The following is a 16,469-nucleotide window of genomic DNA, read 5'->3' on the forward strand; positions in this document are numbered from 1 at the left end:
GTTTCCCATCCTTCTAAAAAGTCTTGCCAAAAATATAATATGGAGATGCCAATAGGGAAAAAAAACTCTCAAAATACTCCTGATTAGTAGGCAACCAATCAAATGTAAGCTAGAAATAAACAGAAAAATAATCGAACTGATGAATTTAAATACTTGGGAATTCATATTAACTCAGAAAGAAGAACAGAAAACGGAATAAGAGCAAGCGCTTAAGGCAGACAAGATTTCTGGATGTTTAAACACAACGATATGGAAAAATGAAAGGCTAGTACTGAAACTAAGACAATTAGTGTGTATATATACAATATAATATGACCAGTTTTAACTTATGCATCTGAAACAAGAGCTGAAACAGTTAAGATCAAACTGTTAAACGTCACTACAGAAATGAAAGGAAAAAATAGCGGAAATGAAGAGCTACACAAAATGTGTGCCTTGCACACATTTTGTGTGTCTCTTCAGAAAAAACAGGGAAAAAGAATGGCTAAATTATTCAACAGAATTCAAAAAGAACGAATAATTAGATGAATGGAAATATGGAAAACAAATACTAGAAAACCAGTTGGAAGACCACCAAAACAATAGAAAGATGGATTGCAATAAACATTTTGGCAACAGATCTAAGACCTTAAGCGAAAAACCAAGAAGAAAAGGTTATGTGTTAGCTTCCTTGTACACTGTTGGCTTTGATCAAGAGTACAACTTTGCATAATTTCTTATGTAGTGATCACTTCCCATTTTCCTCTTGCGCTTCGTCCTAGTCCTCTTTGAAACTTAATAATATCTCTAATAGGATAATTAATCCTATTTGCATGGTGCATTACGGCTGTCAACTGAGTGTTTTCTTCTGCCTCTTAATCTGATTTGTGGAATGAAAACCCCTGTCACCTACATATGAGACTGGGCTAACTCAGCTTCAACTGATAAAGGTTCTTCGCCACCCAGAGAGTATTTGAATCTTTGAAATTTGAATAGAAATAAAACATCGGATCAGTCAGCATGATTGAATTAAGTCAGTTCTTTTACATAATAGCAATTCCATAGAAAACAAAGTTACGAACATAAAGTGGCTGATACGATTAATTGGTCGTTAGGAAAAACAACACAAAAGAAAGAAAAGTTAGTTTTGCTATTAGTTAATCCCTTAAACAGAACCGAATGAAATGATAATTGGAAAGTTTTATGATATATACAAAATCATTCAACTGTCAGAATTAATCTCTCATCTTTCGGATGGAAAAGGAACAATACATTCCAAAATCATTATTGGAACAAAAGTGTTTTATAGAAGGAACCAAAAAATAAGTGATGGGAGAGACTTTTCAAAGTGGTAAGAACGCATGGGTCAATAACGTCTCGTTTGACAAAGTTCATTGAGTCATGGATGAATTCGTTGTCAAATAAAGGACAACGAAATCATTCTTTAAAATAAAAACTTGTCTAAAGGAATAAGCAAGAAAAAAAGTGACATTTTTGTATATCTTCACACACACACACACACACACACACACACACACACACACACACACACACACACACACACACACACACACACACACTTCTATCTCTTATAAAGTGTTAAAGTACACTTTATAAACCAACCATAGAAAAAGTCTATTCATCAAGAACAGACTTTTGATTAAGAGAAACCAATAAAGAGTCTAATTCTCAAGTAAAAGCTATAAAAACAAAAATTTATGAACAAAAAACAGGATTACATCAGAACTTATGTTAATTTATTAACTTGCCATGTGATCCACATATTGAAAGTTGGAAAAAGTCATTTATAATTAAATAGCTAATAGAGTAAAATGTGAAATTGTAATTTCCTGGAATTTAAAAAAAAAAAAAATGAAAGTAGCTTGGTTCATACAAAAAAAAAAAAAAACAGAAGCAATTATGCTAGACACTTTTTTAAAATTATTATTTATTTTTCATACGACTTCATGCATTCAGTACTAGAACTACAGCATATTTAGTTCTGTGGGTTGATTAAGAGTTGACGTTTCCTCGGATGTTTCGTCTCTCCCCATTAAGCTTTACCTTTGGACTTCCAAACGAGATTAAAACTTATCTTCCGTTTCCTGAAATTTGAAAGCGTCCTTCTTCCACTTATAAATGACAGGTCATTAACACCATCAAATCCTTTCGATTTTAGTTTTAATCTTTTTATTTTGGAAACTGAGTTTTAAACATTCATTTTATCACCTTGTGTGCCTTTGGCTGTTAAGACATACAACATAATATTTAATAATAAACAAAAAAGAAAAGAAAAGAAAAACAGAAATAAAGTGACAACTTCAGTTTTTCTTTTCTTTTTAACGCTTTTATTACCGCTTTAAATGGTTCTTAATTTTTAGATTTACATAAGCTACCTTAGTTTGTTCATGTAAGTGCATTTTGTTGTTGTTGTTGTTGTTTTGGTCTATAAGGTGACCTTCATATAATGCCGCTATTTTTTATGAACCGAGAGCAGGTATTTACAGTGATACATTTGTTGATTTAAAAAGCTACATGCGGGTTCCGCAAATACTTTTCTGGAGAAACTATAAAGAATTAACGATCATGTATGAGAAACCAGCTAAAATAGCGATTGCAATATCTTAATCGAAGAAGATTCTCCAGGACCTGAATCAAAACATAACAGTACAGAAGGGATTACTAAGACAAATAGACTAGAACAACTTCCTTTTCATAATACAAGAAAAAAACAGATATGATGTGGTATTCTTAACATCTTATTAATTTATAAGAAATAATCAACGTTCAATCCCTAACGCTTTCACATTAGTTTCTTATTAAAACAATGCAGTATCTTATGTATAATGAAACAACTAGAACATTCCCTTAAATATGCCTGTGCAGAGATACAAACTATCCTAATGTGACATCGAATGAACGTTAATCACTCCTTATCAATTATTTTAGACGATTCTGGAGTTACCTTTTTTTCTTTCGTTCCTTCATTCTTGAAAAAAAGCAGGCCTTTTCTACCGAATGAATTCGAGTATTGGTTCTCCACTAGTCAAAATCAACAGTAGAATACACATACTCACACATACACACTAATTAACATAAGGTAATATACTAATTAGGATTAGGAACAGAATATAAGATGGTGTCCACAGAATTTCCTACCCCAAATAGAGATCAAACTAATCGTCTGGAGATGAGAAAGTTGGAGAACGAGCATCATTCGATTTCCAAACAGTTAGAAAGAGCTCTATTTCTTCTGGAAAATAAAAAAAAAAAACGGATAAACGTTTCTTTATTTATAAATAATTTTAAATAATATGCAATTTAAAATAAGTGACACTTGATTACGAGACTGGCAAACATCTGCTGCCATCTTTTAGACCTAATCCTAACAGGGTATGTTATTGTCTGATATAGTGTGAGTTCTATGGCCGATTTTCTTGAGTTTACGTGATGAATTTCCGGAAAAAAATCGCTTGGCCTTGCCAGATATCGACGAACTCGAGTTGTGGTAGAAGAAAAGCTCAGAAAAAGTTCCTCTAATCGCCGACTAGACTTGAACTTAAGTCTATCTTCAGGTGACCTAGCGCAGGGATGCAAACGTCTCTTCCACTGACCACACAAGCTGATAATTAGTGATAGTCTTGGGCCCGATATCTCTGATTGACTACCGGTGGAGATTGAATTGCCACCAAGTCTCCAAAAAGTTAGATAGGGATAAAACGGCCTCGCCTACTCCCTATAAGGGAACAAAAGGCGTTAGCCGATTTATTTATTTTTATTTTATTTTTTATAATTTAAAATATTCCGGAGACCCTGCACTAAGGCCCATCATGTAACGTTTTTGCAGATGATGTTATACTTTTAATAAATCCATTAAAATCTGCAGAACTTGTAATTGTGCCTGAATAGCCGAAATAAACCCTATTAGCTATTTAGGCCAAATTTTGAAAATGTGAAGTTGAATCTGGAAACAGACAACAGAATTAGCAATTTGGTATTTGGTATTTAATTTATTTTCAATTTGGTAGTCGGAATTTGGTATGGTAGTCAGATTAATAAATTTATATTTAACAAAAGAGAGAAATTAGAAATATATAATACGATGTTCAAACCAATTTTATCTTATAGATGTCAGAATTATGTTAGAAATAAAACACTTGATCAAAGAATGGAGACTGCAGATATGAGAGTTCTAAGAAAAATTAGGGGAATGATTAGCAGTCGATTTAAATGATGTCCAAAACTGATTTTGTTACTGTAAAAGCTAAAAAAATTAATAAATATTTAACTATATTATGTCAAATAAGTATGTTATCATTTCATGAGTGTTCCCCCCCCCCTCTCAAAAATATGTACAAATATCTCCAGTATCTTAAATCTGCCGTTCATATCTCACTATTACACAGCATTTCTGGTATGTTTTGGTTATTCTTAGATAGATCGCATTTATCATTTGCATGTCATAATTTTTATGACTACGGTACCAAAAAAAAAAAAAAAAATTGAATGAATATCTTTACGATCCTAAATACGACATTCATATCACTACTACGTGGTGTTTTGTTTCTCTTCAGATAACATGCGTTTATATTTCTTACATTCTTTCTGTTTTTATGCATCTTTTATTTATAGATTTTATTTTATAATTTACTTGATTTGTTATTTCTTTTTATCAGCGAGTATTATTTCATCGATGTTCTGCTTTATAAACTTTAATCAAATATATATATATATATCCACACTGTATATCAGAGACGTAGCCAGAGGGGGAGGAGGGGCGGTCCTCCCCCAGGGCAGCACTTTTGAACATTTTTGAACTTTTGCAGTTAATTCTAAACTACAGTCTCGAGAACTCAGTTCCAACTATTGTAATACTACAGCGAATTTTCCTCACAATTGCTGTAAGTGTTGCTAGTTGTGAGAGGAGTTTTTCTAAATAAAATTGATTAAGAATTACCTACATTACTATGAAATAGACTTCGACAATGTCCTCAACGATTTTGCTAACAGAAAAGCAAGAAAAATAACATTTTAGAATGTTGAAGTTAAAAGTTTTACTTCAAAAATAAACATACTGTTTTAATTTATTTCCCTATACGTCGTTTTGATTTTTTGTAGTATTTTTGGTGTGTATTGAGAGGGGCGACAAACTCAGGGACCGCCCCGGGCGACAAAAGCTCTAACTACACCACTGCTGTGTATATTATTTTAAATCAGTTTATGTTCGAAATGAATGTTTCTTGCCATGCGCAGCAGTCACGTGATAATGTAGTGGTGGCGCTACGCGGTAAGCGGTACCTGTTGAAAGTTTTCATTCGCGCTCTTAAAAGAGATTGAGTTTTAATGATAATTACCTGTGTTAAAAGATAAAGAGAACAGATGTAGGAAGAGTGAAGTGAGAAGATATGAGCGGTAAGGGCTCCGAAGCAGAAAAGGAGGTAGGTAAATAACAGCGTTTTGTGATTTGTATTAAGTCTTCCGTACGGTATTAAGAAAATGTCGACGACTGCTATTCTTGAGCTTATCTTCTATATCGTCTTTCACATGGGTGCGGTGTAGTAAAAAAACTAATTTTTTACTACACCGTATAAAGGTTATTCGATACAACTGAAATGACTTCCACACAACGATGAATACTGGCAGTGGGTGTATAAACAGCAGACAGGCATTTCATCTGAGCGTTAGTAATTAATGTTACAGGCTGCAACATTAATCCCTTCAGTATAGTTAAGATTTACTATATAAATTTACTAGAAATAATATAAAAATGTTAGTTAATGTAACTATTGAACTTCTGCGCACTGTCGTCTGCTACTGTGTTGATATTCGAATATGTTGACATACGCTTCTGGTATTCGTTCGCTGTCAGGAAATAACTATAAAAATGATTTAAACTTGTGAATTCCAAACAACAAATTTCAAAAAAAAAATGACAAAATCATGTAAATTATGCGGTTAGTTTTACTCTATGCCGACTGCTACTATGAGACATTACGCTGCTTTACGACGAAATATCGCGTAGTAGGTACAGTATGATCAAGTTTGGCGCTACGTTCACTCTCGCACGGTAAGGCATAGTTTAAGAAGCCTCACTGCTATTTTCGGTATCTGGAGAAGGCACAGAGAGAATTTTACATTATATTTTACACAATATGCAGTTAGGTTTATTTATGTTATGTTTTGATCAGGATTTTAATCAGTTAAATCCTAAAAATCAGGATTTAACTGATTTAAATTATCAGTTATGTAATGCTTTATTTGCTGATAGCGAGTCGACACTACACAAACACTCGACCCATATGACAACACATCTGCACATAACAGATGAACATGAGTAGAACAGTTTCTTTGCCATAACAGCCGTTTGTAACAGTAACGAACATAATTTAATATTTAGAGTAAATTTAATATAAAACTTAACTGTGCCAAAGGGATTAATAATATAATCTGTCAATTATGGCATTTTTCAACAATAAAGAATAAAAAATTACAAGTTAAAAGTATTAACTTAGTCTACGAAATGGTAACCTGACCTACGGACGTTTGTACGGAATTTACTGTGAGCTTTCGTAATTGAATTAGAGCGGAATTATATCTCGCATTATTATTTAAGTTACGGTTTTGCTCCGTCGTTGCGCAATAAACGTGTTGCATATTTATTGCGCAACGACGGAGCAAGAGCGTCTTTGCGCAATAAATATGCAACACGTTTCTTTCTCTGTGTACATGCATTTTGGATTTACGACTTAAAAAACGAGTTTAACTTGAGGACGTGTATGTTGTTTTAATGGTAACTGTATATTTAAATCTAGGGAAACTTTTCAGAATTAAAGATTTAATTTAATTTCTTTTCCGATGTTATTTTAATTGCAATTTTTTTTTGTTTTATATTTTAATTTTGTTTTTAAAAGTTGTCATTTCAAAAATAAATAAATACAACTGCTTTTGTTGATTTAAAATATCTGAGCAATGTATGATTATGGTTAACTTAAAGGCTGTCCCCTCAATAAAAGTTTTAATTTTCCATAAGAGCAACAGCCATCGTAGTAACAAACGTTACAACGTTGAAAGCTTTCGTTCTTGATTTGAGATACACCGCACACTCATGACTGCTCTATTATTTTCATTTTCATTAAACATTTCACATGAAAAAATAAATTAGAATAAGTAATCAGGAAGTAGGAGGTTAGTTGCAATTAAGAAGTAGCTATTCGTGGATATTATGTGTAATAATTAATGATATTACTGTTCAGGCCGCTGTTATGGTATTTCTTGCATTACAGAAGGTAATTTATATTCTTAGCCATTAGTTATTATTATTTTACGTCATCTGGATGGAGTCCGGAAACTTATCGCGAGAGACCCAAATCAACCATCATACACACAAATCCTATCACCTCTCCTTGAATCCATTCATCCTCAGGGAGCTCACAACCAATTCTGGCAATCCATTCCACTTACTCACTACTTTCCACACAAAAATTCTGCTCCACACACCCCTACTAACCACACTCTTACACAACTTCCACGGATGACCTCTAGTTCTCTGACTATGTGTCATATATTTTATAAAACCCCTTAATATCTTAGAAGTTTCTATCATGCTCCCCTCTTTTCCGCCTATCAACTAAACCTTGTAACCCACAAACCTTCAACCTATCCTTCGTTGGAAGTATTTCACAGACCTGTCACCATCTTGTCATCCTCTCATTTTTATATATGAGATGATTTCTTTTCTTAATTAGTTTTTAGGTGAAGCTGATAGACTAGGAATAAATTCGTGAAAGTGGTTGAACTGTATGGCCTGTTGCAGTATTTATGACATTTTGCATTCTTTTCCCTCCTTTACAATCGCACCCTACATTTTGGTCTTTTGGTCCAGTGCAGAAACTGTTAAAATACCTTAAGTAAGCAGATGGAATGACTTGATATGTAGATGTGGCTGAAGACAAATGATCCCCCTCTCCTGCAAAGAAAATCTCCCATTTCATTTTATTCCAGTTAGTCTAGGTGGTAGAGAACTTTATCGCCTCCTAGTGAAATATCACCGCCTTCCTTATTTGATGTCTGAATTGGCTTTTGACAGGTTCAGCTTCTAAGGCAAGGTTTCCGTTTTCTATTTCTTTCTTACATGTAGCTGGAGTGGCATCTCCGTACGTGATACTACATCCATCATTCAATGGTAAATCAGTAAAACTGTTCTGTAGGCTTACTCAACGGCCGCTAGATTGTTTGAACGTACCTGATACGCATTAGTAGACTAGTCAATCATGAAGCTTACACTTACTCTATGTCGTGCCGAGGAAGTTACAGTATAGTTATATGAGAGGAAGAGGTATCCAGGCCATGTAATGGATTGGAGAAACTGAGTGCTCTCTCTCTCTCAGTGGGAGTCATGCCTGTGGGTCTTCACTTCAGATTTATATATATATATATATTAAAACAAAGTTTTAATATATATTAAAACAAAATTAAAACAAAGTTTAATAGCACAACTAGTTTCAGCTTTTATCAGCCTTCTTTAGCACATTAAAAAAGAAATAACCAGTAAAACAATAGAGGAAATAATTGTAAACATCGCGGAAAGTTAGTGTATATATAATCAACGTTGAAACGTTGAAGTCTGCCCATTCAAAACTGTTCTCTCGTTGGCTTCATTGTTGGGCGTATGCATGCGTTAGTGAGCCGTCCGAAACCCACACATCACAACCATAAATATCCCGGTGTTTACCAGATTTGGTGCAACTGTGATATACCATACTTTGGCCAAACAGAGAAATCGATCGAGTTACGCATTGAAGAACATAAGAAAGACGTCAGATACAGGAGAACGCAGCCAGTGCTTTGTCTAGAATCAAAATAAATCATTCTCCCCCCCCCCCCTACATCTCAACAACAACCTGAGTTAAAACCTTTCAGACTGCCATTGTGCTACGATCAAATACTGGCGTTCGCGAGATGCTATACGCATGCATACGCCCAACAATGAAGCCAATATATTTGCAATTATTTCCTCTGTTTACTGGTTATTTCTTTTTTAATGTACACCTGAAGAAGGCTGATACAAGCTGAAACTAGTTGTGCTATTAAATTTTGTTTTCATTTTTCTCGGTTTCTAGTCATTCAATTTTTTTTAAAAATGTATATTAACCGAGTTAACCGAGTAAATCAATCTTCCTACATATATATATATATATATATATATATATATATATATATATATATATATATATATATTGAATCTTGAATCCCTTTACGATCTTCTTTGGGTCAAAAATTTTCAGGGGATTCACAACCACAATTCCACTGTCCACTCAGCCTACACCGCAGCACTCAATACCTGCAAAAGAAGCAAATCTAAATTTGAAAGGACCAACTGAAGAAAACTTGCTACTTGTTCAAAACGTTTTTTTTTTTGTTAATATTTTCATTTTGTTTTTAAAATTTGTTATTTCAAAAATAAATAAATACAACTGCTTTTATTGATTTAAAAAATCTCAACAATGTACGGTTATGGTTAACTTAATCATAACCTTATGTAGCATATTCCGTAAAAATGAAAATTTGCTTCTCTCTCTCTCTCTCTCTCTCTATGTCACATTCGAATGGCTTCTGTAATTTAATCAGTAAATCAGTGCCCTTAAGTTGGAAAGACTTTCGTTCAAATCTCGTTTACGACACCAAGACAGGAACGTTTTTTTTTAAAACAGTGAAGACTTTTCAACTGCAATTGAGTTAGTTAGCATCAAATGCAGGCAACTGGGTGCACGATTTTTCATCCCGCAGAACAGACCAACCAGACAGAAGAACATGCAGTTATCAAGCATATTACAATAGTCTCATAACCTTACTGTTTATTAGATCCTTTACACTCTGCCTTAAAAAAAGAAATCTCTCATTGAATGAAAATCTGTTAAACGTTGTGTTGCTGAAAGCACGTTACATTTTTCTTCATTTTGAAAACGTTCGAAATTCGGACTCATCGAGAATATCAATAATCACATGCATTCTTAATAACATAATAATAATCACAATAATTCTTCAGTGGGGTGATGATAATTTGATTAGCTTCTATGCTCTTTATAGCAAAATATGTATTTGAAACAAACTTTGTTACAAATGACTCCTTGTAATTTATTCATTTTTATAATATATAGACATATTACTCCAGTGAGATTATTCGTCTTGAATGACTTTCTATTTTGAATAATATTAATCATTATTGGCATAAACTACTGTAATCTCCTTATCAATTGAAACACGAATCTTCTCTTTTCATTTTGATTGTGCTTCATTTCGAAACTACTTACCTATAAAGCTGTGCAGTATATTTTAATTAAAATGCTGATTCTAATTCGGGAAAAGTTTTAATAATGTTAATAATGTTGTTGAATATTTATTGAAATCAAGAGTAATATTTCATTTCAATATCAGACTTCGAGAGTACATTAAAGAATCATTTTAAATCGGATTATTTTCGTAAAAATTTTGTCTTCGCGTGAAAAAGGATCCGATTTAAATGGAAATTCATGACCTGACAAGTTTCATTGAATATCTCATGATAATAGATTTAATTAAATATAGGAAAACTGAATATTAAAATATGATTAGACCGACAAAAAAAAACGAATTTAATAGTTGGTTTCACATTTTGCGAAATCCATCGAATATCAAACTATCGAAATAATCTCATGGAATACAATTCTTATAGAGTAATGACATTCATTATCATTCCTAACGTGTATAAACTTCAAATATCAAATTTTATTAAAATTTCTTTTCATCATTTCAAACATTTCCCCACATTACTCCACTTTATACCAAAATTAAGTAGTTAGAGCAATTTTAGGAAAGATAGGAAATCCTACATTTCCAAAATCCGTTCCTCCAGAAAAGAGTGATATCGCTCTGGTGAACAGACAAAACATATCTAATAGGTGAGTTATGCGAGCGAATATTTGGAACAGCATTATCGTATAAGAGCATTCATTACCGCAGCATTGAACTCAGAACTGTTTTTGACTATGTACTGTAGATGCATCATCGATTGATTGAAATTGATTAAGATATCTTTACACGTTTCAAAAAATAACTCATGGTTTGTAATTTGGTAGTACTCTCCTGCAGAAATCGAACTCGTATATTGTGAATGTTGAAAATCTCTAATAGTATAAGTGATTTTTTAATGGGATTTTTTCTTAGAAACATTTACAAAATATGATATCCTTTAAATTTATTTCCAGATAGACGCCTTCCAAAATGGAACACCGTGTACTGCTGTGCTTTGTTATTCTTCCTCTTCTGTTGAAATATGCCTTCGCTGATGAACGTTGTCTACAGCATGATGCATGTACCTGTAAAGAATTTTCAATAACGTGTTTCTGCAAACAACGACAAAATATTACTCTTTCTACAGCATTTAACAACTTTATGCGCTCAATTACAATTGAAGGATGCGGCAAAGTAGTCCTTCCCCTGGCCTCAATGACGCACTTGCGCTTACATCGAATGGATATAGTTGATATTCAGGAATTGAATATACTTCCTTTTGCCATGAAGGGAGTGCAAAGGATTGAAGTGCTTCGCCTAAGTGATATTGGTCAACTAAGCATCAAATCACATGGATTAAGTGGTCTGACAAATGTAAGTTTAATATCAATTGTTAATGTTGCCGTAGATATACTTCCAGAATTGGCTTTTAGTGGCATTGATAAAGTTGGGACCTTCGAAATAATAAATTCTACTTTTGGAACCTTGGAACCTCTTGCTTTAGTATTATCTAACGTCTCACACTTTAGAATAGTGAATAGCGCAGTTGGAACTCTACTGAATTCTTCAATGCTAATCCATAGCGTCGATACCATGACAGTTTGCCACTGTTCTTTTGATTCTACAGATAACGGTTCTTTTACTCTTGCCAACGTAATCACCCTGGAATTTATTGATTGTTCTTTCCAGGAAGTGAGTGGGGAGATGGTCCTTGCAAAACACGTCGAATCGCTTTCCTTTGTAAGATGCAACGTTGAATCATTTAAACGAAAAGGTTTAGGTTCTATCGAAGTCATTCACAATTTGGAGTTTTCTGAGAACAAAATTAAAGTAGCAGAACCAGACTCTCTTTTTCCTGGTTATGGTCCATTTAGTGCTCCAGTTCCTGACCAATCTGTGGTTATACATAATAATTCGTTTTACTGCGACTGTGAGATATCATGGTTGTGGTTTGAGAACGTATATGCTCTTTATCAAAGCCTTCTGAACACAAGCTACTGCTATGGTCCACCAGAACTCACAAACGAACAACTTCTTGATTTAAAGCTTGTGGAAGATATTGCTAGTCGATGTACTGAATTAGAACCTTTTAAAGAGGAATACACAACAGTTCTATACTCAGTGGAAGCTGTAATAAGTAGTCCGACCATAAAAAACAATTCACTTGATAAATCTACATGGAATTCTTATTTCACAGTTAAATCACATGATGGTTCTTCTTCGACAGGTTCTAAGTCTATATTAGTAGATATAGGACTGCTTGTACTGGTGATATATCTGTGGTATATGAAAATGAATTAATGGTTCTCTGTAAAACTGGGATTAGGAAAAATCAAACGCCGTTCTTCTATTATTAGAATGGTTATAAATGCATGAAAATAAACTGTAAAGATTGGTTTCGCTTTTCTCTGAAAACGTAACTGATGCAGAGATAGTATTGCATTCGAATAGTTTGAATGATGAAACAATAAACAAATAACTCTTCAGTGAGAAATACCATGTATGTTCCATAGAGATATCTTCAGAAAATGAGGCATCGCAGTGGACTGAAATATGCATGAATTATAGGAGAATTCGATCATTATGAAATCTTTACATTTTGGGGAATGTCGTTTAACTACTTATTTTACGAGAACAATGTATTCTGTATTAAAGCTTTCCGTCAGTTCAGAAACGTAAGACAGCTTTTCTATGCTGTAGATCTCGAAAGAAATTTTCTGATGATGTATCAATCAAGATTATGGCGACTAACACTGAGTGATACTGGCATGTGAAATTAATGTTGGAATATGAAAATTAGATGAAACACTACATGAAATATCTTGTTTCATATATTTTTTGTTAGTTTTACCAAATTAACTATCTTTACAAACTGAAAGCTTCTAGATGATGTTGTCCATTAAGCCTATCGTCCAGTAATAGCTACCTTTCGAGTATAGGCAACCAATTTAACTATAAATTCATTATTATAAATAACATATGTATTATTTATAATAATACATATATTATTTTAATAATGAATTAATATACATATATAATGAATTAAAATAATACATATATTACTGCTTGGAAAGAAGTCAGCGGATACTATAGTGTCAGGAACAAACAGCCATGGCACCAACCTTAAGATGTAGAACCTCCTTTCGCTGCGATGACTGCAGCAGTCCTACTTGGCATACTTTCCACAAGCGTACAATAGCGATCAATGGAAATTTTTGACCATTCTTCTTGTAGACATGTAATAAGGTCCTGGATTGCTGTGAGGCGGACGTTCCTTGACCTAACTCAGAGCTCCAGTTCATCCTACAGAGATGAGATGTTCAGTAGGATTGAGATCAAGGCTCGGGGGGGGGGGGGAGGCCAGTAAAGTGTGGTGACGTTCATGTCCACAGACCATGCCCATGCAGTTACAGCAACAGCCTTATGACACGGTGCATTGTTTTGCTGAAATGTATTGCATTGTCCAGAATGCTCAGATACCTCTTGGAGTTCAGTGTTCATGGCCCCACAAACAGAGGTCCGAAGGGTTCACGGACAATTCATCGCGGGATAAAATTCATCACAGAAAAATTCATCGCGCGATGAATAAATAGATCGCGAGAATGTTATTTCCTAGAAAATTGATATGATATTGCATTTTATAACGAATATATGAAAAGTAAATGCAATGCAAGATAAATTTCACACAGTATATTTTTATTGTGTATCTGTAGATTAGTCCGCGCGGTTATCCGAGTGGCTGGTTGCTTCGCAACCATATGCCTGGGAAAGGAGTGTCCTGGGCTCGATTCTCTTCGCTGACGTGAGGAGATTAGGATCTTTCTCAGACATAGCCAAGTTAGCCGGTCTTGGGCGAGGACTCCAGGGTTTTTCTTCTCAGTTTATCGGAGTTTTTTCTTCCCACTAACAGGCAAGCCGGCCTGGAGAACATCGCTTCTACAGACATAGGATACACTGGGACGCATAGGGCCAACTACCTTATCCTCGTATAACGTTGCAGTTATAATTTTGCAAATATATTCATATTCCATCAACAGAGCCTGTAGTAGCAAATAAGAAAGAATATTTATATCGTTTTAAGACGAAACGGAAATTAGGAAACTCACCGATCAAGAAAATATTACTTTCACTGTATAAGAATAAAAATATTATGAAAATCTAAATAAATAATACATAGATCTTTCCCTCTTTTACCTTTATAGTGTCGAGGGTTTCTATTCCTTATAACCGCAACCGTTATACGGGGATAATGTGGTTGGCCCTAGGCCTCCCAGTGTATCCTATATCTGTAGAAGCGTTATGTTCTCAAGGCCGGTTTGCCTGCTTATGGGAGGAAAACCCCCAGATAAACTGAGGCGAAAAACCTTGCAGTCCTCGCCCAAGCCGGCTAACTTGGCTATGTCTGAAAAATAACCTAAGCTCCAAACGTCAGTGACGGGAATCGAACCCAGGACACTCCTTTCCCAGGCATATGGTTGCGAGCCAATAGGCTAACAGCGTGGACTAATACATAGATACATAACATAATTATATTTTGTGAAATTTATCTTGCACTGCATTTACTTTTCATATATCGGTATCAATGCAATATAATTTCAATTTTCTAGTGAATAACATTTTTAGCGAATTTTTTCTGCTATCAATAGTTCGTGCGTTGAATTTTCCATGGGATGAATCGACTTGCGATGAATTATCCGGACACGGGTCCGAGGCCAAATTAGGAAAAAGGACCATGCCATCACACAGTCGTCTCCGAATTTTATAGTCGCGGTTACGCACTCTGGTAAGAGACGTTCATCGGGCATCCGCCAAACCCGTCCATATGTTCGGTAGAGGATGTAGCATGATGCGTTCTTCTATAGCACAGCTTTCCAAGCTTCCACGTCCCACCTTACATGCTCTTTGCACCACCGAAGACGATGCTGCATGTTGGTTCAGGTAATGTGTGCTTTCATATTGTTGTCCTACCATGGAAAGCCATGTTGTGAGCCTCAATTCTGAATGTTTTTGTGCAGATTCGTGTTCCAGTCGATGCCGGAGTTCCGCATTCAAAGTGTCGCCCGACGAATTACAGTTTTTACATATTATCTTTCGTAGCACCCTACATTCACGTTCGGTGAGTCGTCCACTGCGGGTTGCCCTTGCAGTTGACTCCCTGCGCTTTCATCTCAGTATGGCACCACTGATTATTGACCTGGGATGACCCAATTTGTCAACAGTTTGCCGAACAGATAGGCCTGCTGAGATGGCATCCCGTTAGTTCCCTTCTCACAGCTATTTCAACCGGACACAGTTGCACTGACTTGGAAGCATCATATTCCTCCAATTTAAAACGGCTACAAACACGTGACTCGTTACATGGCACGATGCACCTTACCCATGAGAGTGTCCGTTAGTTTCTTGCCAAGTAGTGTATATGGTATGACGACACTTTATACACAGATGACAATAATATGAAGTTGAGTAAAACCCTCATTGAGTGCAACATTCATTCCTAGCACAGCGATGAAATTTAGATATCAATAATACTCATAAGTGCTAATATATACCATCCTTCATTTTCATTAAAAATTTTTTTCTAATAATTATTAGATCCAATAGTATATTTTTCATTGTTGATGTGTTTATATGAGCGAGATTCGGCCTCATTATCCCTTGTTATCTTTCAATATTTATTAGTACAGAAGAAACAGTAATTATGTGAATTAAACAAAAGAACTTGTGATTAATTCAATATATCTTGACTAATTGTGAATAATCGAGAAAAAAATTGTTTTAAATGACTATAAAATGTTAACTGTTCATTTTTGAAAGGAGTCTGTTTAGTGGCAATGATCATTACTTTATCAAAATGAATTTGTGACGTTTATCGTTTTTATACTGTAACAACCAATAAAGATATCCGAGTTGTAGTCAGCGGTGTTTTCATTTATAAATTTACTTATCTGTTATCATTGACCTCTCACACCTTTCCGACGATACATAAATAATATAATCCACGTTTCTAAAAGCCCTTCACCCCTGTAACGGGAGGAGATATTGAACAATATCTCTTGTATTTTTTCACTACTGTCAATATTAAGCAGAAACTGTAGAGTATGCTTTACCAGGAAACTACTTGATCCACCTTATAAATAATATAAGTGGAATTACAAGAGGATAATGCATGTGAAACGTAACGCTTAATTCTTTCCAAGAATGAAAAGATATCAGAATTAGCA

General features: G+C 34.5%; 2 protein-coding genes across 3 annotated transcripts in view; one reads left to right on the forward strand and one right to left on the reverse strand.

Moving 5' to 3' along the window:
• The window catches only part of LOC150104239 (sodium-coupled monocarboxylate transporter 1-like), a 78,525-nt gene that overhangs the window by 4,109 nt on the left and 57,947 nt on the right, over positions 1-16,469 (reverse strand). The gene's annotated exons all lie outside the window — the stretch shown is intronic.
• LOC150104240 (uncharacterized) lies at positions 5,280-16,160 on the forward strand. Of its 2 annotated transcripts, none has more exons than XM_090396242.1 (2): positions 5,280-5,417; positions 11,223-16,160. In XM_090396242.1, exon 2 carries the CDS (start codon positions 11,239-11,241, stop codon positions 12,547-12,549), a length of 1,311 nt encoding a protein of 436 aa, XP_090252368.1. In that variant the 5' UTR covers positions 5,280-5,417; positions 11,223-11,238; the 3' UTR covers positions 12,550-16,160. The 2 variants fall into 2 exon arrangements, with proteins under 2 accessions (XP_090252368.1, XP_090252367.1); XM_090396241.1 differs by having other exon boundaries at positions 5,321-5,417; positions 11,227-16,160.

This window comes from Typopeltis vanoorti, chromosome 8 (genome assembly GCF_054136105.1).
Source record: "Typopeltis vanoorti isolate ZY-2024b chromosome 8, IOZ_Tvanoo_1.0, whole genome shotgun sequence".
NCBI lineage: Eukaryota > Metazoa > Arthropoda > Arachnida > Uropygi > Thelyphonidae > Typopeltis > Typopeltis vanoorti.

What these genes read in the sequence shown, in the direction of transcription:
- LOC150104240 (XM_090396241.1), top strand. Translation starts at nt 5,385, where the DNA reads ATGAGCGGTAAGGGCTCCGAAGCAGAAAAGGAG. An exon ending in GCTCCGAAGCAGAAAAGGAG is followed by an intron (nt 5,418 to 11,226) that starts GTAGGTAAATAA and finishes ATTTCCAGATAG; the next exon opens with ACGCCTTCCAAAATGGAACA.